This window comes from Pongo pygmaeus, chromosome 5 (genome assembly GCF_028885625.2).
Source record: "Pongo pygmaeus isolate AG05252 chromosome 5, NHGRI_mPonPyg2-v2.0_pri, whole genome shotgun sequence".
NCBI lineage: Eukaryota > Metazoa > Chordata > Mammalia > Primates > Hominidae > Pongo > Pongo pygmaeus.
The window spans coordinates 152,078,251-152,103,867 of record NC_072378.2 but is presented as its reverse complement, the minus strand read 5'-3'; the positions used below and the strand labels follow the sequence as shown (position 1 = coordinate 152,103,867).

Below are 25,617 nucleotides of genomic sequence, written 5' to 3'. Positions count from 1 at the left end.
TCTTGAATTGTCCTGTCATTTCCTAAACATGGTTTCATCACCAGATTTAGACCCACCTGCTTTTCTCTCTTTTCTGCTTCTTCCAGAGATTTTTTTAGTGTCTTCATTTCACTGGTTACCACTTCTATCATGTTTCTGGCCCTTTCTTTATTCTCCTTAGCCTCATGTTCTGTGGTATCCAGTTCTGATTTGACAGACATGAGCTTTTTCTCAGCTTTCTCCTTCATCTTCTCCAGCTGGTCTCTGGATTTGTTTAGATCTTCAATGGCTTTAGTCTGTTCCAAAGTTTTAATCTAGGAAGTCAAGAGAATGCCGATAACTCCTTTGGTATTTATTTAGGAAAACTGTATAAACATGACAAATCAGAAGTCAATGGAATTCACTTCATACCTTTTTTATGAATAAAGAATGGAGTTTATCCCAAACAGTTAGAGATTTTGCTAAGCATATGTGCTGGACAAACATGTCTTCAGACAGTTACAGCTAAAAACAACACATTAGAGTACCCTTATTTGAAAAATCAATGAGATAAAACTGTAGACAGCATAATTCTGGGGTCAGATTTTAAAATTAAGCCTGCTGGTATGTGCACACACACTCTATGAGCTCCATAAGCAAAAGCAGCTTCAACTTTCTGCCCTAACCAATGGGACATTGCTGGTATATAAACATTAGGAAGAGCAAAATGTCCCCTCTTCTAATGCTGTATCCCATGAGAGCCCCACCTCAAATCCACCTCAGCAAGTCTTCACAACTGCTGTGAGGAAAATATAGATGGGCAGTTTTTCAGAAGCATCTTCTAACTTTACCAGTGAGTCTGGGAGGTGAACAGCTGCAACTGTGGGGAGGAGTGGTGTCTTCCTCTGAGAAGTTGTCCCAAGATCTTAAAGCCAAAACACACAGTATGCTGGAGGGTGAGGCACATTCTCTGTATTAGCTTATTACTTAAGATTAGGCCAGAGTTACTTACAAAAAGAATTTAAGGCCAGATGTGGTGGCTCATGCCTATTATCCTAGCCAGCCGGATCACTTGAGGTCAGGAGTTCAAGATCAGCCTGGCCAACATGGTGAAACCCCATCTCTACTAAAAAAAAAAAAAAATTAGCCAGCCATGGCGGTAGGCACCTGTAAGCCCAGCTACTTGAGAGGCTGAGGCAGGAGAATCGCTTGAATGCAGGAGGCAGAAGTTGCAGTGAGTCAAGATTGCACCATTGCACTCCAACTTGGGCAACAGAGCGAGACTCAGTCTCAAGAAAAAAAAAAATGAATGAAATTCTGACACATACTACAACTACAATATGGATGAGCCTTGAAAACATGCTAAGTGAAATAAGCCAGATACAAAAGGACTAATATTGTATAATTCCACTTATATGAAGTACATAGAATAGGCTAATTCATAGAAATTGTATGTAAGATAGAAGTCACCAGGGACTGGGGAAGAGGAGAAATGAGAGCTATTGTCTGATTGGCACAAAGTTTCAGTTTGAGATGATAGAAAAATTCTAGAAGTGGATAGTGATAATGGTTGCACAACACTGTGAATGTACTTAACACCACTGAATTATACACTTAATAATGGTTAAAATGATATATATTATGTTATTTTTATTTTACCACAATAAAAAAAGAATTTGAAGCAACTTCACACAGACACAAATTGTTTTGACTGATCATTAAAAATAATATAAATGAGCTACCATGTAGTATCCACTAGGATGGCTAAAATAAAAAAGACAGACAATCACAAGTGTTAGCAAGGATATGAGGAAGCTAGAACTCTCATACACTACTGGTAGGAATGTAAAATGGTGTGGCTACTGTGGAAAATAGTTTGCCAGTTTTTAAAATATTAAACATGGAATTACCACATGACCCAGCAATTCCATTCCTAGGTGTATGCGCAAGAGAACTGAAAACTTATGCCCACACAGAAACTGTACACAAATGTTCATAGAAGCATTATTCGTAATCACCAAAAAGTAGAAACAACCCAAATGCCATCAGCTGGCAAATGGAAAAACAAAATGTGGTATAGCCATACAATGGAATATCATTCAGCAGTAAAAAAGAATAGAGTACTGTGACATGCTACCACATGGGTAAACCTTGAAAACATCATGCTAAGGGAAAGAAGCCAATTGCAAAAAAACACATATTCTATTATCCCATTTATATGAAATATCCAGAAAAGGCCAGGGGCTAGTAGGAGGGCAAAATGGGGAGCAACCACTTATGGGTACAGGGTTTCTCTTGGAGGGGATGAAAATGTTTTGAAATATGATAGTGGTGCCATTTGCTATATATGTGCATATACTAAAAATCACTAAATTGTACACTTTTTTTGAGACAGGGTCTTGCTCTGTCACCCAGGCTGGAGTGCAGTGGCACAATCTCAGCTCACTGCAACCTCTGCTTTCCGGTTTCGAGCAATTCTTGTGCCTCAGCTTCCCCAGTAGCTAGGATTACAGGTGTGCGCCACCACGCCCAGCTAATTTTTGTATTTTTAGTAGAGATATGGTTTTTCCATGCTGGCCAGGCTGGTCTTAGACCCCTGGCCGCAAGTGATCCTCTCGTCTCAGCCTCCCAAACTGTTGGGAATACAGTGCACCCGGCCTAAATTGTACACTTTTAAAAAGTGAATTTTATGGTATATCAACCATATCTTGATAAAACTCTTATTTGAAAGTGCATTTACAAGGAAGCTCTTTAAAAGGAGCAAAATAAATTAACCGGAAATAAATAAATAAACATATCAGTAAGGAATGAATAGACGAAGAGCAAACAAAGACCAGTACAGCTCTGAATTTACTTCTGCGCTTCCTGACAATTGAGGTAAACTGTTCAGGTATATTCTCAAAGAAAAAGCATTATTTTGTCTTTTCGTTTTGTGGTTAAATCATTAAAAAAAATAAGTAAGAAAATAACAGAATAAAAGATACCAAATAATAAGTATTTGCCGTTTTCTTCCTTCCCTCCCATCCCTTCTTTCCTAAGAAGAAAAGATGTTTTCTTGATGCATCTATTTTTATCTAATTTCTACTAGGGTAGAATTTGGGTAAAGGGGGAGATTGTCAGGAAGGAAGCAAGCCAGGGAGGCTCAATTGACCTACATGGTAAAGAGCTGAGAGAGAAGTAGGGAGAAAAATGAAGTCTATGCTAACTAGGCTGCAGGAAAGCCTTCCTGAAGAAACCTAGAATCATGCAAGAGGGAACTGTGGGAAGGCATTGGTGTTGTGCAGCAATGTAATGAGAGAGAAAGGGGAATGAGAATGTTGCTGCCCCGATGAATGAATCTCTCTGTATTTTTTTACTGATGATAATAAAACTAACAACTGTCATTTAGTTGCTCAACTCCTGATTATGTATTGCTGAAGGGCTTTGAGATGACTTTGACTTACGTTGACGACATGTGGAGACTACTGTCAGAGACTGAAATCTCTCCCTAGGATTGGGCATACAGTGCATCTTCACTGTGGCTGAGCATCTGAATCACGGCACAAGTGAGCCTGTTCTACACTCTGAAGGCTCTCACTGTCCCACTAGAAAGTCTGAGGAATGGGAGCAACTGTTCTAAGCTTAGGACATGATCTAGAGGAGATGTGACTGCTTGGGATATAGATGTCCAGATGGAAAAAATCAGATTTATTTATACCATTTTGTGTGACATCACTAAATTGAGGAATCCAGAGTCAAATACCTGCTGAACTCATAAACTAGAAACCCGTTTTGGCCAGGCGCGGTGGCTCACACCTGTAATCCCAGCACTTTGGGAGACCAAGGTGGGTGGATCACGAGGTCAGGAGTTTGAGACCAGCCTGGCCAAGATAGTGAAACCCCGTCTCTATTAAAAATGCAAAAATTAGCTGGGCGTGGTGGCGGGGGCCTGTACTCCCGGCTACTCAGGAGGCTGAGGCAGGAGAATCGCTTGAACCCAGGAGGCGGAAGTTGCAGTGAGCAGAGACCATACCATTCACTCCAGCCTGGGTGACAGAGTGAGACTCCATCTCAAAAAAACAAAAACAAAAACAGTTTTTACCTACTATAACCCATAGAACTTCTTAAGGCACAAAACTTCTTTTGCTACAGTCTGAACGTTTGTGTCCTCCTAAATTCATATGTTGAAATTCTAACCTCCACAGTGATGATATTAAGAAGTGGGACCGCTGGAAGGTGCTTAGGTTATGAAGGCAGAGCCATTATGAATGGGATTAGCGTTCTTATAGAAGAGGCCCCAGAGAGCTGCCTCACCCCTTCCACCATGTAAAGACACAGCAAGAAGGCATCATCTATGAACAAGGAAGCATGCTCTCACCAGACATCAAATCTGCTGGCACCTTGATTTTTAACTTCCCAGCCTCTAGAACTGTAAGACATTTCTGTTGTTTATAAGCCATCCCGTTTATGGTATTTTGTAATAGCAGCCTTAATAGACTAAGATAACTTTCCTTCTTTTTTTTTTTTTCAGACAGGGTTTTGCTCTTGTCAGCCAGACTGGAGTGCAGTGGCACAATCTGGACTCACTGCAACCTCCGCCTCCTGGGTTCAAGCGATTCCCCTGCCTCAGCCTCCAGAGTAGCTGGACTACAGGAGCGCGCCACCACTCCTGGCTAATTTTTGTATTTTTAGTAGAGACGGGTTTCACCATGTTGGCCAAGATGTTCTCGATCTTCTGACCTTGTGATCCACCCGCCTCAACCTCCCAAAGTGCTGAGAGACTAAGACACCTTTCTAGACAGAGAGGAGGCCGATGGCAGACATTCTCAGACAGGTTTGTAGCTATTGACCTGGCTCCATCCAAAGGAGATGAAATCCCTTGGAAATTGACAGCTTCTATGAAACTTGCAGTCAAGAAGGCATAAGAACAACTGCTGCAGCTTCAGAACTCTGCAGAAAATAAAATGTCAACAGCTGGGAGAAAAAATTCTAAGTGAGCAACAGAGCCAGTGAAAAATACCACCAGTAGAGCAGGCACCTGAGACAGGGAAATGGCACCCACTAAGTGCAGGTCTACAGGGGCCGACCTTGCAGACCATTTATGGATCCCAAGTTACCAAAACCCTTATTTGATTATGAACTGCATAGTAGATACCAATACATCAGAGCATTGTCTCAATGTTAATACCTATGTGTGCTGATTGTATTGTGGTCATGTAAAAGAATGCTCTTGTTCTTAAGTGATACGTGGGAAAATATTTGGGGGGTGAAGCGTCATGATGTTTGCTACTTACTCTCACATGCTTTGGCAAAAATAAAACATCTCTCTCTCTCCAGGCAAAATATAGTAATCAGTAAAATATTAACAATCTATGTGAAGGGTAAAAGAGTATCCATTATACTATTCCTGCCATTTTCTACAGCTTAGAAATTTTTCAGAACAATTGAATATTTTCAAAACAAGAAGTTGAGAAAGGGAAAGTATTTATCATGGATCCTACTAGTAGAATTTTTTCTATATATATGTATACATATTTATAAGTTACATAAGCATATTGCTCAAAATAATATATTCTGTAGACCATTAAACATTTTACAAAATGGGGACATTCCATGGATTAAGTAAATATCAATTTTTAAAACAAAGTGATCTCCCTTTAAAACAGAGATTCCTTTCACATACAAACTATCTCACTGCTACAAAGAAAATATGTGGCGAATGGTAAATTGCTGGGATTGGTATGTTGAGTTTTAAACCTTGTATTTATAAAAGAACAGATACATTCAGCCTGTCTGTTCAGATTGGGAAAACATTTACAGTGGGCTATCTACCAAAGGCGATGGAACACAGCTTGGAGGTCTAGAAACTCATGAATCAAGTCCTAATGAGAAGATTTTGTTGCCAAGAATCTCTAAAAAATATAAGACTTTATCAGAATCCTCAGGGCTGCCTGAATCTTTGTTCCCAGGAAGCAAGAACAAGTAATGGAGCTCTGAGCCAAGCCACCAGGGCAGAACAGGGAGCCAACAGTGGTGAAGAAAGCCTCAAACCCAGCAACAGATTCCTGAGAGTGGAGTGGGACTAAGTCGGTTTCTTAAACTTCCTAAGGGAACTCCTCAGACCCAGCTCAGAATTCAGGGAGAGACTGTGCCCCTAATTTTCTTCCAGTGGGACAGAACTGGTCATAAACAAGATTGATGTGCCGCTCAGACTCTAGCAAGGGCAGAGAAGGTTCCAAGTGTGCTTTGCTGTTATAAACACTGTATCTACTGTCTGCTTCCTTAAAGAAAAGAATTTTAAATCTGGTGAACAATTCTCTCATGTTATAAGGGCCAAAGGCCCAGAAAGGGAAGATGATCAAATTTAAATTTTGGTGTGTTGGCTCCCTGAGAGGATCTAAATTCTCCAGCTGGAAGGTTTCAGGAAGCTGCATTGAAAACACCACCCAGTAGGAGCCAGGAAGTGAGCTCAGGCTCTCTGAATGGGATAGGACAGCAAAGTGGGAGATTCTTTTGATCACCCAAATAGATGCTGTGTCCCTCTTTGAAAAGGACACAAAAACTTAGCTAAGTAGAAAACATCATCAAGATGGCTAACTAAAGGCAACCAACACTCATCTCTTCCACAAAGAAGGACCAAAACAACAAATAACCACACATCAAAAAGTGTCTAGGGAGGAACACAGGAATTCAGCAAGGAAGTGACAAAGACCTTCTGAGATGCAAAAACTCAGGAGGGCAGCATAGAAAGGAAAGCAAAGCAGACAGCCAGGATCAACTTGGAGCAAAGAGAGAGTTCCCATTGAAGGAAAAAGGTAAGTGGGAGATCCCTAGCAGTCCACAGTCATGCAGTGGACACCTGTAAACTTAGCTACAGGAGACCACAGCCCTTACAGGACACAAGCCCAGTATAGTGAGCTGCCTGGAGTCCATGTGACCTCATTATTCCAGAGAGGAAATATATGCTGAGGCAAACTCACTTCCTGAGACCAAAAGTGCATGCTCCCCAGAGCCTGACAGCCACCTACTCATGGCCTTCTGCCATGACCACTGGCAGTCTGACCCCACTTCCAGTGGTGGGACCACCTCATCTCTGCATGTGTCACCAGAGGCCCGAGGACCAGCCTGCCATGCATCTCCATCCCCAGAAAAGCCACACTACAGCTTCCACAAAACACAACACCCTAGGCCACTGAAGTACTCACAGATACCGTTAACACTGATTACAGCTAAAGAAATCATACAGAGACTACACAACTGTACCCTCCCAGAACCAAAGCCACAACACCCTACCCAATCAACAATATAGGCCATATCTACAGGAAAAAGTCTTTCTCTACAAAAGCGGCTTCATAAAATTGGAAGAAGTGCTTGTTTCAACAGATGTACAGATAAAAACATAGGGACACAAGATACATGAAAAAAGCAAGTACACCTCCACAGGAACACAATAAAACTTCAGTAACAAATCCCAAAGAAAAGGACCTCTATGAAATGCTTGACAAAGAATTCAAATCATGGAAACTCAATGAAATAAAAGAGAACACAGATAATTCAATGAAATAAGAAAAAATCATGATCTGAATAAGAAAGTCAACAAATAAATAAATATTAAAAAAGAACCAAGGTTAAGTCTTGGAACTGAAGAATTCAATTAATAAAATTAAAAACATTATTGAGAGCTTCAACAATAGACTAGATCATGCAGAAGAAATAATTTCTAAACCTGAAAACAGGTCTCTTGAAATAACCCAGTCCAAAAAAGAAAAAATAATGAAGAAAGTCTATGGGACACCATTAAGTGAATAAATATTTGCATTATTGGAAGTTATGGAAGGAAAAGGTATGGAAAACGCATTAAAATCCTATTTAATGAAATACTAGTTGAAAATGTCCCAAATCTTGTGAGAGATATGGACAGACAGAGACAGGAAGCTCAAAGAGCCCTAAATAGTTTCAACCCAAAAAACCTCTCTCAGGCACATTGTAGTCTAAAAGTCAAAAGTCAAAGACAAAAAGAGAATTCTAAAAACAGCAAAAGAAAAGCATAAAGTCACATATAAGTGAACTTCTATCAGATTAACAGTGGATTTCTCAAGAGAAACCTTACAGGTTAGGAGCGAATGGGATTCAAAGTGCTAAAAGGAAAAAAAAATGCCTATCAATAATACACAGCCAACAAAGTTATTCTTTTTCCCAGACAAGCAAAAACTGAGGGAACTCATCACCCTTAGACAAGTACTAGAAGAAATGTTTAAGAGTCCTACATCTAGAAGCAAAAAGATATTTACCAGAATGAAAACACATGAAAGTTAAAACTCACTATTAAAGCAGATACACAAATGGGAAAGAGAAAGGAATCAAATGTTATCACTACAAAAATCACCAAACTGCAAACTGTGAAGATAAACAATAAGAGAGGAAAAAAGGAACAAATGATATATTAAAAACCAGAAAACAATTACCAAAATGAAAGAGTAAGTCCTCACTTTTGAATAACAACCTTGAATGTAAATAGTTTAAATTCCTCAATTAAAAAATATAGACTGAAAATACATTTCTCTCCAAGGTCAACCCCTGTAAACCCACACTTAGTAGGGAGCATTTTTCTGTCTCAAGTGCCTGCTCTACTGATGCCACCTCAAACAAACAGCAAAATGGCAATAACAAGTTCTTACTTATCAGTAATAACATTGAATGTAAATGGTCTAAGCGCTCCAATTAGTGGCTAAATGGATTTTTTTTTAAAAACTCAACTATATGCTGCCTATAAGAAATTAACTTCACCTGTGAAGACACATAGACTGAATGTGAAGAGATGGAAAAAGGTAATTTAAGCAAACAAAAGCCAAAATCAAGCAGAACTAGCTATACTTATAGAAAACAAGCTAGATTTTAAGTAAGAAAAAGATGAAAAAGGTGATTATATAATGATAGAAAGAACAATTCAATAAGAGGATATAACAATTGTAAATATATATGTATCCAACACACCCAGATACATAAAGCAAATATTGTTAGAGATAACAAGAGATAAATTCCAATTTAATAACAGTTGAGGACTTCAACACCTCACACTCAGTATTGCACAGATCCTGTACACAGAAAATCAACAAAGAAGTCTTGGACATAAACTATACTATGGAACAATTTGACCTAATAAACATTTACAGAATATTTCATTCAACTACTACAGAATACATGCTCTTCTCATCAGCACATGGAATATTATCCACAATAAACCATACATTAGACCACAAAACAAGTCTCAACAAATTTTTAAAAATAGAAATCATACCAAGTATCTTTTTAGACCACAATGGACTAAAATTAGAAATCAATCACAAGAGAAACTTTGGAAATTCTACAAATACCTGGAAATTAAACAACATGCACCTGAATGACAAATGGAGTCAAGGAAGAAATTAAGAAGAAAATCCAAAAAATTCTTGAAACAAATGAAAATAGAAGCACAACATATTAAAACCCGTGAAATACAGCAAAAGCAGTACTAAGAGAAAAGTTTATAGCAATAATGCCTACATCAAAAAGACAAAAAGATTTTTGGTTTCAAAATGGTGGCATAGGCCAGGTGCAGTGGCTCATGCCTGTAATCCCAACACCTTGGGCAGCACAGGTGGGTGAATCACCTGAGGTCAGGAGTTCGCGACTATGCTGGCCAAAATGCTGAAACCCCGTCTCTACTAAAAATACAAAAGTTGGCCAGGCGTGATTGCATGTACCTGTAATCCTAGCTACTTGGGAGGCTGAGGCAGGAGAATTGCTTGAACCCAGGAGGCAGAGTTTGCAGTGAGCCGAGATCACGCCATTACACTCCAACCTGGGCAACAGAGTGAGACTCTGTCTCAGAAAAAAAAAAAAAAAAAATGGTGGCATAGAAGCAAGCTGGTGGCACTGTTCCCCCAGAACCCCAAGATATACAAAAACAAAAACAAATATACAGCACCAAGATTATCACCAGCAATAGCCCAGAACTCAAATATAAAGATGAGACAGTTCCTGGAGCCAGAGAGAAGTGAAAAAACTCTAAGCAGAGAGCAAGAAAATCAGACTTCCATAGCCACAATGCCCCTCCCCACAACCTTCCCAGCACCACAAGTGCAGAAAACCTCCCCAGACTCATGGTTTCTACAATGGAAAAAGTAAGATCAAGGTGAACAACCAACTTTTCCAACGTCTTAAGTTCCCTGATAAGAGGCCAGTTCATGCCTCAACCCACAGAAAGCATCTACTTTGAGTGTCTGAAGGGAAAAATATATCAGAGGACAGCCAGAGACAAACAGGGGAGACAGCTCTTTAACTTGACCGAAGGAAATGCCAAATCAGAATGGCATCTGTTCAGCAGGACCACACTGTAGGAGGTATGTTCCATACATCTCCTGGGCATGAACCCTAGCTAGCCTCCCACACTGCCAGAATATCCCCTTTGCGACATTTCCCATTTGGGATAGGCAATGCTCCAATCATTGACTAGAGCTGAAGCAAACACAGGCTTGAGGCATCCTCAATCTATGTATCAGTACTATTCTACCATAATAAAGCATGAAATCCTGTCATTCACAGCAACATGGTTGAGTCTAGAGGACGTTATGTAAAGTGAAATAAGCCAGGTACAGAAAGATAAATACCACATATTCTCACTCATATGTAAAAGCTAAAAAAGTTGAGTGCATAGATGCAGAGAGTAGAATTGTGGTTATTAGAGGCTGGGAAGGGTGGGGGCAGGGCATAGGAAAAGTTGGTTAATGGATACAGAATTACAGCTGGATAGAAGGAATAAGTTTTAGCGTTCTAAAGCACTATAGGGTGATTCTAGTTAACAACAATTTATTGTACATTTTCAAATAGCTAGAAGAGAAGATTTTGAATGTTTCCAACAAAAATAAATGATAAAATATTTGCGGTGATGGATACACTAATTACCTTGATTTGTTCATTATCCATTGTATACATGCATCAAAATATCATTCTGTATCCCAAAAATATGTACAGTTGTTATGAGCCAACTAAAAATGAAAGAAAAAGGTGTAACTAAGCAGGAATGTAGCAGAAATCAAAGATGGATGTTCAGCTTTGCAGTCTGGGCTCACTTCCCTTCCTTCCCTACCATAGGAGCATGTGTCGAAATCAGGGTAATTAGCATTATCCATTGCCTCAAACATTACCATTTCTTTGTGTTGGAAACATTCAAAATCCTCTTTTCTAGCTATTCGAAGATATACAATAAAGTATTGTTAACTACAGTCATCCTACAGTGTTATAGAACACTCAAACCTATTCCTCCTATCCGGCTGAAATGTTGCAGCCATTAACCAACACACCTTTCTCAGCTCCTAATAAGGACACACCCCTCCACTCCTTCACCATCTGACCCCCAGGAGCATGCCTCTTGCTGGAGATCTGCTTGCTGTATACATTCAGAAGTGGGAAAAGCTCAAAGCAGTCCCAGAAATCCAATGGATCTACATCATTGGAGCTGAGTATGAGATGGGAGCTCAGAGGAAAAAAATTAAGAAAGGCTATACTTATTGGGTTGGAGAAAGCTCTGGACTGGGGAAGGAATGTGGGGAGAGGCTGTCTTGTGTGGGAGATATAAAGAGAGTTAGAAAGTGGGCGAGAACTTCACAGGTGGCTGAAGAATGTTAATCCCTTTTGGTGTTTCCTTGAAAGAGTGCAATGAAGATAATGAGCTTTCCACTAGTTTTTGGTTGTCTGACTGCTGATCTTTGGCCATAGCTCCCTACTAAGGTTGGGCCACATGACATAGGCTGATAGCTGATGGCTGTCCACCAAATAGCTATTCTTACTTTATTTCTTACTGTACAGAATAAAGACCCATTTCTCAGACCGACTTCACTTAAATGAGGTCCAGGGACTAAGTTACTAAGTTCTGGCCAATGGAGACATAAGTGTTGTATCATTCCTGGAAAGCAGCACACAGGGTGTCCTTCCACCATCCCTCCTTCCTGACAACTAGAGTGAAGCTGGAGCCCCAGCAGCTAGCTTGGCCTAGAAGATGGCATTAAGGACTAAAGCTATTGCTAGGATACTGAAGCAGAAGGTTGAAAACTGAGGTTGCCAGGTGCTTCTTTCCAGTGAGAAGGAAATAAATGCCTCTCCTCTCTAAGCCACTGATATTATGGGGTGTTTCAATACCTTGAGCTGAAACTAATGATAACTGATGCAGGCCATAAAGCACCTAGCATGATATGAATTACACAAAGCACTTTCTTCATCCTCTGCCATTCTGCCACATGATTTCAGTACTTGGCATTTGCATTTGTGTATAAGTCTATGTTTGTGCCAATTAGTAGTTATCCTGGGCTAATAAGAAAATGGTAAAGGCAGAGTTAATACATAAATAATGTGTTCATGCAAAGCAAAAGCCAAACTATGCCATGGCATAGGTACAGATAAAGTATCTGCAGTATTTAAAATAAAACACATGGTACAATAACTCCTATACCCTTAGGGAAAATAAACTTTAAACATGCCAAACTCAAAAGATAATAAACTTTAAACATGCTAAACTCAAAAGAACTTGCATCATGAGCAGTTGCTACCACACATTCTTATTAATGGATGTATTAGTCCATTAATGGATAGTATATAGTCCATGCTATAAAGAAATACCCAGCTGGGCACATTGTCTCACGCCTGTAACCCCAGCACTTTAGGAGGCCGAGGAGGGTGGATCACCTGAGGTCAGGAGTTCACAACCAGCCTGGCCAACATGGTGAAACCCCATCTCTACTAAAAATACAAAAAAATGAGCCGGGCATGGTGGCGCATGCCCGTAATCCCAGCTACTCAGGAGGCTGAAGCAGGAGAATCACTTGAACCCGGGAGGTGGAGGTTGCAGTGAGCCAAGATTGTGCCATTGCACTCCAGCCTGGGCAACAAGAGCAGAACTCTGTCTCAAAAAAAAAAAAGAAAGAAAGAAATACCCGAGACTGGGTAATTTATAAAGGAAATAAATTTAATTGACTCACAGTTCTGCATCGCTTGGGAGACCTCAGGAAACTTACAATCATGGCAGAAGGGGAAGCAGGCACATCTTACATGGTGGCAGGCAAGAGTGAGAACATGTGAAGAAGGAACTGTCAAACACTTATAAAACAATCAGATCTCATGAGAACTCACTATCATGAGAACAGCATGGGGAAAACCGCTCCTATGATCCAGTCACCTCCCTCCCTCAACACATGGGAATTACAATTCAAGATGACATTTGGGTAGGGACACAGAGCCAAACCATATCAATGGTGATTTTAGTAAAATAATCTATCACATTGAATTAATATCCCTAATTTTTAAAACTCTATTTTATCCTTTGTTTTGATTTCTAAACTGATATGGATTTCATAATATTAAGAAATATAATAAGATTAAGAAATTTCTATGTAGTTTTAAGTTTGTACATTGTAAATATTATAATAAAATTATTTTAACTCAATACAGGTAGGGGAATTCGTGAAAAAACATTTTTCTTGCAAAAAGGATTTCTATTACACTTATGTTTGCCTGCCAAATTAAAATGTAATAGTATCTGGAAAGGTCTACTTTTTCTTGGTCTAGAATTCAGGAGTAAATTTACAGCATGGATCTTCAAACAGAAGATTTGTATAACCTAGGCATCGAGGTCTTCAATCATGGTTTTGAAACAGATATAGAAACGAGTACAAAAGCTTTCACCCAAATGTTCATAGCAGCCTTGTTCAGAATAGCCAAAAGTGGAAACAATCTAAATGCTCATCAAATGCTGAATGGACAACCAAAATGTGGTATATTCATACAATGAAATATTCCTCATCCATAAAAAGGAATTATGATAGTTAATTTTATGTATCAACTTGGCCGGGCAATCATGCCCAGATATTTGGTCAAATATTTAAATGGGTAGACTTTGCATAAAGCAGAGTGCCCTCCATAATGTGGGTAAGCTTCATCCAATCAGTTGAAGGCATAAGCAGCACAAGACAATGAGCTTCCCTGAATACAAGGAAAATCTGCCAGCCTTCTATTTTTACTACAACATCAGCTCTACCTGGGTCTCCAATCTGTCAGCCCATCCTGCTAGTCTCCATAATTGTGTGAGCCAATTCTTTAAAATAAATCTCTCTATATAGATAGATAGATTGATGTAGATATTTATATTAGATATTTATATCTACATATATCTGTCTGTATACACACACAAACACACATACACACACACACTCACGCACCTACCTCCTTATTGCTTCTGTTTTTCTGGAGAACACTGACCAATACAGGAATGAAGTACTGATCCATGGTACAACATGGGATGAACCTTGAAAATACTAAGTATACTCATACTAAGTAAAAGAAGTGATATGGTTTGGCTGTGTCACCACCCAAATGCCATCTTGAATTGTAGCTCCCGTAATTCCCATATGCTGTGGGAAGGACCCAGTTGGAGATAACTGAATCATGGGGGTGGTTCCCCCAACTTTTCTCATGATAGTCAATAAGTCTTACAAGATCTGATGGTTTTATAAGGGAAAATCCCTGTCACTTGGCTCTCATTCTCTCTTGCCGCTGCCATGTAAGAAGTGCCTTTAATCTTCTGCCATGATTATAAGGCCTTCCCAGTCATGTGGAACTGTAAGTCCACTAAACCTCTTTCTTTTGGAAATTGCCCAGTCTCAGGTATGTCTTTATCAGCAGCAGGAAAACAGACTAATACAAAAAGCCAGAGACAAAGGCCACATATTATATGGTTCCATTTACATACAATTTACAGAATGGACAAATTTATAAAGACAGAAAGATTACTGGTTACCAGAAGTTGAAGAAAGGGTAAATGAAGAATGACTGTGGATGGGTGTGGGATTTTGGGGGAGGATGTGGGAGGAGTGATGCAAAGTCCTGGTATTAGATAGTGGTGATGTTTGTACAACCTTGTCAATATACTAAAAACCATTCAATTATACACTTTAAAAAATAAACTTTATGGCATGTAAATATTTCTCATTTTTAAAAAGACCATAGAAATGTAATTCAAATTATTATTTTATATTGTCCCTCTAAGAGTGGTAAAATTGTTAATTTAATAAGTGTAATGGTTTGAGTAGTGCCTTCCCAAAAGCTGTGTCCACCCAGAACCTCGGAATGTGACCTTATTTAGATAAGGGCCTTTGCAGGTAATGATTAAGGTAAGAGTCTCATGATGAGATCATTTTGAATTAGAATGGGCCCTAATGCCACAATGGATGTCCCTATAAGAGACAGAAGAGACACACAGGGGGAGGTCACGTGAAGGGAAGGCAGAGATTGGAATTATGCAGCTACAAACCAAGGACTGTTAGCAGGATTGAGTATTAAGTCACCCAGTTTGTGGTAATTGTGTAGCCCTAAGAAATTAATACAGTAAAGCTATTTTTGCTAATGTCCAGAAATATTACTTTATGAATAGTGAAATTAATACAGGGACAAGCTTAGGCAATGTACAATGGTGGATAGTGGATATCAGTAATCTGTCTTGGAAACTGATTTCAGAAGTCTGATATTTTGGATTTGTATCAAATACAAAATAAAAATCTATTCTGGAGAGGGAGGAGCCAAGATGGCCGAATAGGAACAGCTCTGGTCTACAGCTCCCAGCGTGAGCGACGCAGAAGACGGGTGATTTCTGCATTTCCATCTGAGGTACCGTGTTCATCTCACTAGGGAGTGCCGGACAGTGGGCGCAGGTCAGTGGGTGAGCACACCGTGCGCGAGCCGAAGAAGGGTGAGGCATTGCCTCACTCGGGAAGCACAAGGGGTCAGGGAGTTCCCTTTCCAGGGGTGACAGACGGCACCTGGAAAATCAGGCCACTCCCACCCGAATACTGTGCATTTCCGACAGGCTTAGGAAACGGTGCACCAGGAGATTATAGCCTGCACCTGGCTCAGAGGGTCCTACGCCCATGGAGTCTCGCTGATTGCTAGCACAGCAGTCTGAGATCAAACAGCAAGGCGGCAGCCAGGCTGGGGGAGGGGTGCCCGCCATTGCCCAGGCTCACTTAGGTAAACAAAGCAGCCGGGAAGCTTGAACTGGGTGGAGCCCACCACAGCTCAAGGAGGCCTGCCTGCCTCTATAGGCTCCACCTCTCAGGGCAGGGCACAGACAAACAAAAAGATAGCAGTAACCTCTGCAGACTTAAATGTCCCTGTCTGACAGCTTTGAGGAGAGCAGTGGTTCTCCCAGCACACAGCTGGAGATCTGAGAACGGGCAGACTGCCTCCTCAAGTGGGTCCCTGACCCCTGACCCCCGAGCAGCCTAACTGGGAGGCACCCCCCAGCAGGGGCAGACTGACACCTCACACGGCCGGCCAGGTACTCCAACAGACCTGAAGCTGAGGGTCCTGTCTGTTAGAAGGAAAACTAACAGAAAGGACATCCACACCAAAAACCCATCTGTACATCACCATCATCAAAGACCAAAAGTAGATAAAACCACAAAGATGGGGAAAAAACAGAGCAGAAAAACTGGAAACTCTAAAAAGCAGAGTGCCTCTCCTCCTCCAAAGGAATGCAGTTCCTCACCAGCAATGGAACAAAGCTAGACAGAGAATGACTTTGACGAGCTGAGAGAAGAAGGCTTCAGACGATCAAATTACTCCGAGCTACGGGAGGATATTCAAACCAAAGGCAAAGAAGTTGAAAACTTTGAAAAAAATTTAGAAGAATGTATAACTAGAATAACCAATACAGAGAAGTGCTTAAAGGAGCTGATGGAGCTGAAAACCAAGGCTCGAGAACTACGTGAAGAATGCAGAAGCCTCAGGAGCCGATGCGATCAAATGGAAGAAAGGGTGTCAGCCCTGGAAGATGAAATGAATGAAATGAAGCGAGAAGGGAAGTTTAGAGAAAAAAGAATAAAAAGAAACGAGCAAAGCCTCCAAGAAATGTGGGACTATGTGAAAAGACCAAATCTACGTCTGATTGGTGTACCTGAAAGTGACGGGGAGAATGGAACCAAGTTGGAAAACACTCTGCAGGATATTATCCAGGAGAACTTCCCCAATCTAGCAAGGCAGGCCAACATTCAGATTCAGGAAATACAGAGAATGCCACAAAGATACTCCTCAAGAAGAGCAACTCCAAGACACATAATTGTCAGATTTGCCAAAGTTGAAATGAAGGAAAAAATGTTAAGAGCAGCCAGAGAGAAAGGTCGGGTTACCCTCAAAGGGAAGCCCATCAGACTAACAGCGGATCTCTCGGCAGAAACCCTACAAGCCAGAAGAGAGTGGGGGCCAATATTCAACATTCTTAAAGAAAAGAATTTTCAACCCAGAATTTCATATCCAGCCAAACTAAGCTTCATAAGTGAAGGAGAAATAAAATACTTTACAGACAAGCAAATGCTGAGAGATTTTGTCACCACCAGGCCTGCCCTAAAAGAGCTCCTGAAGGAAGTGCTAAACATGGAAAGGCACAAACGGTACCAGCTGCTGCAAAATCATGCCAAAATGTAAAGACCATCGAGACTAGGAAGAGACTGCATCAACTAACGAGCAAAATAACCAGCTAATATCATAATGACAGGATCAAATTCACACATAACAATATTAACTTTAAATGTAAATGCACTAAATGCTCCAATTAAAAGACACAGACTGGCAAATTGGATAAAGACTCAAGACCCATCAGTGTGCTGTATTCAGGAAACCCATCTCACTTGCAGAGACACACATAGGCTCAAAATAAAAGGATGGAGGAAGATCTACCAAGCAAATGGAAAACAAAAAAAGGCAGGCGTTGCAATCCTAGTCTCTGATAAAACAGACTTTAAACCAACAAAGATCAAAAAAGACAAAGAAGGCCATTACATAATGGTAAAGGGATCAATTCAACAAGAAGAGCTAACTATCCTAAATATATATGCACCCAATACAGGAGCACCCAGATTCATAAAGCAAGTCTTGAGTGACCTACAAAGAGACTTGGACTCCCACACATTAATAATGGGAGACTTTAGCACCCCACTGTCAACATTAGACAGATCAACGAGACAGAAAGTCAACAAGGATACCCAGGAATTGAACTCAGCTCTGCACCAAGCGGACCTAATAGACATCTACAGAACTCTCCACCCCAAATCAACAGAATATACATTTTTTTCAGCACCACACCACACCTATTCCAAAATTGACCACATAGTTGGAAGTAAAGCTCTCCTCAATAAATGTAAAAGAACAGAAATTATAACAAACTATCTCTCAGATCACAGTGCAATCAAGCTAGAACTCAGGATTAAGAATCTCACTTGAAACCGCTCAACTACATGGAAACTGAACAACCTGCTCCTGAATGACTACTGGGTACATAACAAAATGAAGGCAGAAATAAAGATGTTCTTTGAAACCAATGAGAACCAAGACACAACATACCAGAATCTCTGGGATGCATTCAAAGCAGTGTGTAGAGGGAAATTTATAGCACTAAATGCCCATAAGAGAAAGCAGGAAAGATCCAAAATTGACACCCTAACATCACAATTAAAAGAACTAGAAAAGCAAGAGCAAACACATTCAAAAGCTAGCAGAAGGCAAGAAATAACTAAAATCAGAGCAGAACTGAAGGAAATAGAGACACAAAAAATCCTTCAAAAAATTAATGAATCCAGGAGCTGGGTTTTTGAAAGGATCAACAAAATTGATAAACCGCTAGCAAGATTAATAAAGAAAAAAAGAGAGAAGAATCAAATAGATGCAATAAAAAATGATGAAGGGGATATCGCCACCGATCCCATAGAAATACAAACTACCATCAGAGAATACTACAAACACCTCTACGCAAATAAACTAGAAAATATAGAAGAAGTGGATAAATTCCTCAACACATACACCATCCCAAGACTAAACCAGGAAGAAGTTGAATCTCTGAATAGACCAATAACAGGAGCTGAAATTGTGGCAATAATCAATAGCTTACCAACCAAAAAAAGTCCAGGACCAGATGGGTTCACAGCCAAATTCTACCAGAGGTACAAGGAAGAACTGGTACCATTCCTTCTGAAACTATTCCAATCAATAGAAAAAGAGGGAATCCTCCCTAACTCATTTTATGAGGCCAGCATCATCCTGATACCAAAGCCGGGCAGAGACACAACAAAAAAAGAGAATTTTAGACCGATATCCTTGATGAACATTGATGCAAAAATCCTCAATAAAATACTGGCAAACTGCAGCACATCAAAAAGCTTATCCACCATGATCAAGTGGGCTTCGTCCCTGGGATGCAAGGCTGGTTCAATATACGCAAATCAATAAATGTAATCCAGCATATAAACAGAACCAAAGACAAAAACCACATGATTATCTCAATAGATGCAGAAAAGGCTTTTGACAAAATTCAACAACGCTTCATGCTAAAAACTCTCAATAAATTAGGTATTGATGGGACGTATCTCAAAATAATAAGAGCTATCTATGACAAACCCACAGCCAATATCATACTGAATGGGCAAAAACTGGAAGCATTCCCTTTGAAAACTGGCACAAGACAGGGATGCCCTCTCTCACCACTTCTATTCAACATAGTGTTGGAAGTTCTGGCCAGGGCAATTAGGCAGGAGAAGGAAATAAAGGGTATTCAATTAGGAAAAGAGGAAGTCAAATTGTCACTGTTTGCAGACGACATGATTGTATATCTAGAAAACCCCATTGTCTCAGCCCAAAATCTCCTTAAGCTGATAAGCAACTTCAGCAAAGTCTCAGGATACAAAATCAATGTACAAAAATCACAAGCATTCTTATACACCAATAACAGACAAACAGAGAGCCAAATCATGAGTGAACTCCCATTCACAATTGCTTCAAAGAGAATAAAATACCTGGGAATCCAACTTACAAGGGATGTGAAGGATCTCTTCAAGGAGAACTACAAACCACTGCTCAAGGAAATAAAAGAGGATACAAACAAATGGAAGAACATTCCATGCTCATGGGTAGGAAGATCAATATCGTGAAAATGGCCATACTGCCCAAGGTAATTTACAGATTCAATGCCATCCCCATCAAGCTACCAATGACTTTCTTCACAGAATTGGAAAAAACTACTTTAAAGTTCATATGGAACCAAAAAAGAGCCCACATCGCCAAGTCAATCCTAAGCCAAAAGAACAAAGCTGGAGGCATCACACTACCTGACTTCAGACTATACTACAAGGCTACAGTAACAAAAACAGCATGGTACTGGTACCAAAACAGAGATATAGATCAATGGAACAGAACAGAGCCGTCAGAAATAATGCCACATATCTACAACTATCTGATCTCTGACAAACCTGAGAAAAACAAGAAATGGGGAAAGGATTCCCTATTTAATAAATGGTGCTGGGAAAACAGGCTAGCCATATGTAGAAAGCTGAAACTGGATCCCTTCCTTACACCTTATACAAAAATCAATTCAAGATGGATTAAAGACTTAAATGTTAGACCTAAAACCATAAAAACCCTAGAAGAAAACCTAGGCATTACCATTCAGGACATAGGCATGGGCAAGGATTTCATGTCTAAAACACCAAAAGCAATGGCAACAAAAGCCAAAATTGACAAATGGGATCTAATTAAACTCAAGAGCTTCTGCACAGCAAAAGAAACTACCATCAGAGTGAACAGGCAACCTATAAAATGGGAGAAAATTTTCGCAACCTACTCATCTGACAAAGGGCTAATATCCAGAATCTACACTGAACTCCAACAAATTTACAAGAAAAAAACAAACAACTCCATCAAAAAGTGGGCAAAGGACATGAACAGACACTTCTCAAAAGAAGACATTTATGCAGCCAAAAAACACATGAAAAAATGCTCACCATCACTGGCCATCAGAGAAATGCAAATCAAAACCACAATGAGATACCGTCTCACACCAGTTAGAATGGCAATCATTAAAAAGTCAGGAAACAACAGGTGCTGGAGAGGATGTGGAGAAATAGGAACACTTTTACACTGTTGGTGGGACTGTAAACTAGTTCAACCCTTGTGGAAGTCAGTGTGGTGATTCCTCAGGGATCTAGAACTAGAAATTCCATTTGACCCAGCCATCCCATTACTGGGTATATACCCAAAGGACTATAAATCATGCTGCTATAAAGACACATGCACACGTATGTTTATTGCGGCATTATTCACAATAGCAAAGACTTGGAACCAACCCAAATGTCCAACAATGATAGACTGGATTAAGAAAATGTGGCACATATACACCATGGAATACTATGCAGCCATAAAAAATGATGAGTTCATGTCCTTTGTAGGGACATGGATGAAATTGGAAATCATCATTCTCAGTAAACTATCGCAAGAACAAAAAACCAAACACCGCATATTCTCACTCATAGGTGGGAATTGAACAATGAGAACACATGGACACAGGAAGGGGAACATCACACTTCGGGGACTGTTGTGGGGTGGGGGGAGGGGGGAGGGATAGCATTGGGAGATATACCTAATGCTAGATGACGAGTTAGTGGGTGCAGCGCACCAGCATGGCACATGTATACATATGTAACTAACCTGCACATTGTGCACATGTACCATAAAACCTAAAGTATAATAATAATAAAATAAAATAAATTTAAAAAATTTTTTAAAATGGAAAAAAAAAGAAATTACAAAGGAGTTAAAAAAATCTATTCTGTATTTGATATCTCACAAACGCAAGAAGTTGACATTTACTGTGTTAACAAGTTAGAGAGATCTCTGTTCTCCACTGGAAGGAAGAGTTAACATTCCTTTGAAATGTGTAGGGGCCTGAGTAATTCTTGAGTCAGTCAAACCAAGTCTCTCCTATACCTTTCTCATATCTTATCTGTAAAAGTATGTGGACATGTCTATGCAAAATAAAGCAACCAAGTAAATACTCAAGCCAACTTTACTTACTTTCCTAACTCTCTTCTTTTCATTCAAGTATCCCAGAAGGGTATTGCACTGTCTTTGTTTTCATTTCTCTTTCATCCCTGAAATTTGGCTTATTCTCAAAACCCTCACCCACTACCACCATGATCTGTACATGCTTGACTCACAGATTTTCCAAAGCCACGTACAGTGGGTACTCCTTCAGTCATTATCTCACTGCTGTACTTGGTACAGTTGACCACAGCTTCATTCGTGCTCTCTCCCTATCTCTCTCTCTGTTTCTTCTCAGTCTCTTTCCTGACAATTTTATCCTCCAATGGCTCCCCAGGACCCAGAGGATAAGTCCAAATATCTTAGTGTGACACATGAGGCTCCATGTGATCCAGCCCCTGTCCACTGCTCAGCTTCTTCCACTCCCTAACTCCCAGACATTGTCAAGGTGTCATCAGCAGCCAACCAGACCTCCTATTCACCTATTATTGCATTGACTGTCACTCATCCTCATCCTCTACTCCAACCAACTGTTGTTTGATCAAAAGCAATGTTGTATCAAATACCATGACAGCACTAGGAGGTAATCTATGTTTATAAAGTCTTGGCAAAGACAGGAGACTGTTTGATTTTTCAGTCTGAGTTCAAGAAACACTGTACAGCTCTGATTTTGCCATAACCTTGTCCACATGCAACCGCCTGCCTATGGGTAAGAGAAATTCTTCAAAAGTGTTAGATCAGGTCTGCAAATTCTCCTTATTGTTCTCTAAAGCCCCAAATTCTGTTTCCTTTTCAATGGCGTGCATCACACATTGGCTATAATGGTGAGGTTCCTTTTCCTATTTTGTTCAATGACATTCTCCCACTATTAGCTGTCTTACCACTGGTTTCCATTTCTTTAACTTTTCTTTTCTAGCTTCTTTGGAAGTGTCCAAAGGCCCTTTATTCTCTCTAACAAAGTAGTACTCCTGTATCCTTATAAGCAAGGATTTCAGAGGGAATGAGTGCCTCTGGCCTAGGGATGAACACCCGCACATCCTACAATCAGGAGCAGCTGGTGCAATGTCCCAGCCACATTAACTTTAGGATAATCTGCATGGTCCTTTGGATACAGGAAACAAACTCCCCACTACCATCACCCCAAATGGTTAGAGCAGATGGTATTTGCAGCTAACTGCATTTCTTTGGGTTTAAAATTTGTTTTTGTTCATGCAATGCCATCTTTAGGGGAGTCTTCTCTCCCCTCCTTCTTTCTGAGATGATAACTGGGTGGAGGAAAGTCCTTGTGATTTTAGAAAAAGTGATTCTGGCCCTCATGCTGCCCCTGAATCTCTCCTATGTCTACTATTTGACTCGTGAAATTTGTGAGGGTCTCTCACCGGAGTCAAGGCCACATCATTGGTCTCAGCTAATTCAAGGCTTGGCTGTAGCTGCTATTGGGCCACAGCCTAGGTGATGACCCCAGGGCCTCTGATAGAGGGTCACTTTGTCCCTCAGTTGAAAGGAACACCCCCATCTGCTCCTGTAATAAGCTCTCCAGCTTGCGTTTCAGCTGTCATCCATATCCCTCACTAGTGAAAATGGAACTCCAGGCTCCAGGGAACTGGGGTGCAATCTAGGACCCCAAGATTCATCACCCTTTGCAGCCCCTTCCAGCCAGGGTTAGAGCAGCTGATGCTATTCCACCCTACCCCAAATCCCCACTAAAGGTCAGTCTCAAGTTGTAAAGGGACTGTTGAGGGAATTTACCTCTGATATTTCCTCCCCACTCATGGCACCACCTCAGATGCTTTCCCTTGCTTCCCCCCTTCCTTGTATTCAGATATGTGCCCTTCTCTGGGGGGTGCCCGTTCTCCCCTTCTCCAAGGAAGTACACTTCAACTTGGCAGTCTAGCCCCAATGGCAGAAGGGCTTCAGCAGGGAAAAGAAAACTACTCAGAAGTGAAACTACAGTGGAAAATATTTTCTAAAACATGGTCCCCACTACACATGTTCAAGGGCTGGCTTAATTCCAGATTCTTTTTCCCTGCTTGTCTGGTTCCAGATTCGGAAACCTTCCAAAAAGCAGTTTCAGAACATTGTCTGCAAAGAGCCAGGATGTTATTGTCCACTGTACTTGCGATTTACACACCTGCTGGGGATGATGTGTGCATATTAAGTTACATATTATTGCCAGTGGCACACGTGCATGACACGTAAATCTTTTGATTAAATTCTTATAAGTTTCCATTTCTTTTTGCTCTGCCTTCATTAGAAGTTGAACACCTTGAATATAGGAACTGTCTCCCCAGTTCTGGTGACCAACACTGGACTTGGTAATGATGTATCCTACAGAGCACAACACAAATACCCTTGCCTGCCTGACTCTTTTCAGCAAACAGTTGTGCCCATTTTCTCATTTCTTCCTAAGCAAATTCCAATGTGATTAATCCCTGCATCATCACTAATAGCAGTCACCAACACTTTGGAGAAATGTATTTCTTTTCTGGACTTAAAACATCACCACTTTTTGTCCAGGTGCAGTGGCTCACACTTGCAATTCCAGCATTTCAGGAGGCTGAGGCAGGCAGATCACTTGAGGTCAGAAGTTGGGGACCAGTCTGGCCAACATGGTGAAACCCCGTCTCTACTAAAAATACAAAAAAATTAGCATGGTGTGGTGGCACACACCTGTAATCCCAACTACTTGGGAGGCTGAAGCAGGAGAATCACTTGAACCCAGGCAGAGTTTGCAGTGAGTGAGTCGAGATCATGCCACTGCACTCTAGCCTGGACAACAGAGCGAGACTCAGTCTCGAAAACATTTTTTATAAGGCCAGGCGCAGTGGCTCATGCCTGTAATCCCAGCACTTTGGGAGGCCAAGGCGAGCAGATCACCTGAGATCAGGAGTTCGAGACCAACCTGACCAACATGGAGAAACCCGATCTCTACTAAAAATACAAAATTAGCTGGGCGTGGTGGCGCATGCCTTAATCCTGGCTACTCAGGAGGCTGAGGCAGGAGAATCGCTTGAACACAGGAAGGGGAAGTTGTAGTGAGCCAAAATCACACCATTGCACTCTAGCCTGGGCAACAAGAGCGAAACTCCTCCTCAAAAAAATTTTTAAAAAGAAAACATCACCACTTTTGACTGACTTTTCACCTAGCAATGATGGCTTCACTTCAGATATTGAAGAGACACTAAATGGATATGTAGTCATTTTGATTTGTGTCATTTTTGCATTTTTGTGTCATTTTTGCGTTTTTCCCATAACTCTAGAAAATCAGAGGAAGCTTTCATCTTTCTTCTTCTGGCATGTCCCGATAAAGCTATCATTCTTTTGCATAAAACATTGACAGTAACCAGCAAAAAGCAACAACAAAATGGAGCCAAGCACTTGCCTTCAGTTCATTGGTGTCAGCCAGTTTGGCTTTGAGCTCGGTGTGCAAGTCTCGACACGTGTTCAGCTCTTTCTGCAGCCTCTCCACCTTCTTCTGCAAGTTCCTGATGGTAAGATGTGCGTTGTCCCTCTCAACCACCACGGCCGTGCGTGCCTGCTTCTCCTCCTCCAGCTGGGCTATTTTCTGCCGGAGGAGGCTCATGTGTAATTCTTTGCTCTCCAGTCTCTCTTTCTGTGTCTTTAGCTGGTTTGATGCAAACAGGGATTTTTTTTTTTTAATAATTGAACAATAGTAAATATAAATGAGTTACCTAGATAATGCTGATCTCTATCTACACCTCAATAAGAGTAATTTGTAAAGCACCAAAAAAGTCATTGGATTCCTTTTCCTGATTGCATTTTTATTCATAC

At 40.6% G+C, this 25,617-nt stretch overlaps 1 protein-coding gene across 1 annotated transcript in view; it reads right to left on the bottom strand.

Moving 5' to 3' along the window:
• CCDC170 (coiled-coil domain containing 170) overlaps positions 1–25,617 on the bottom strand; it is a 132,193-nt gene that overhangs the window by 5,060 nt on the left and 101,516 nt on the right. Inside the window, exons 9-10 of the mRNA XM_054490746.2 lie at positions 25,208–25,450; positions 57–293 (exon numbers count right to left, since the gene is read on the bottom strand). Of these exons, the coding sequence (XP_054346721.2) occupies positions 57–293; positions 25,208–25,450 (480 nt within the window). The remainder of the gene's footprint in view (positions 1–56; positions 294–25,207; positions 25,451–25,617) is intronic.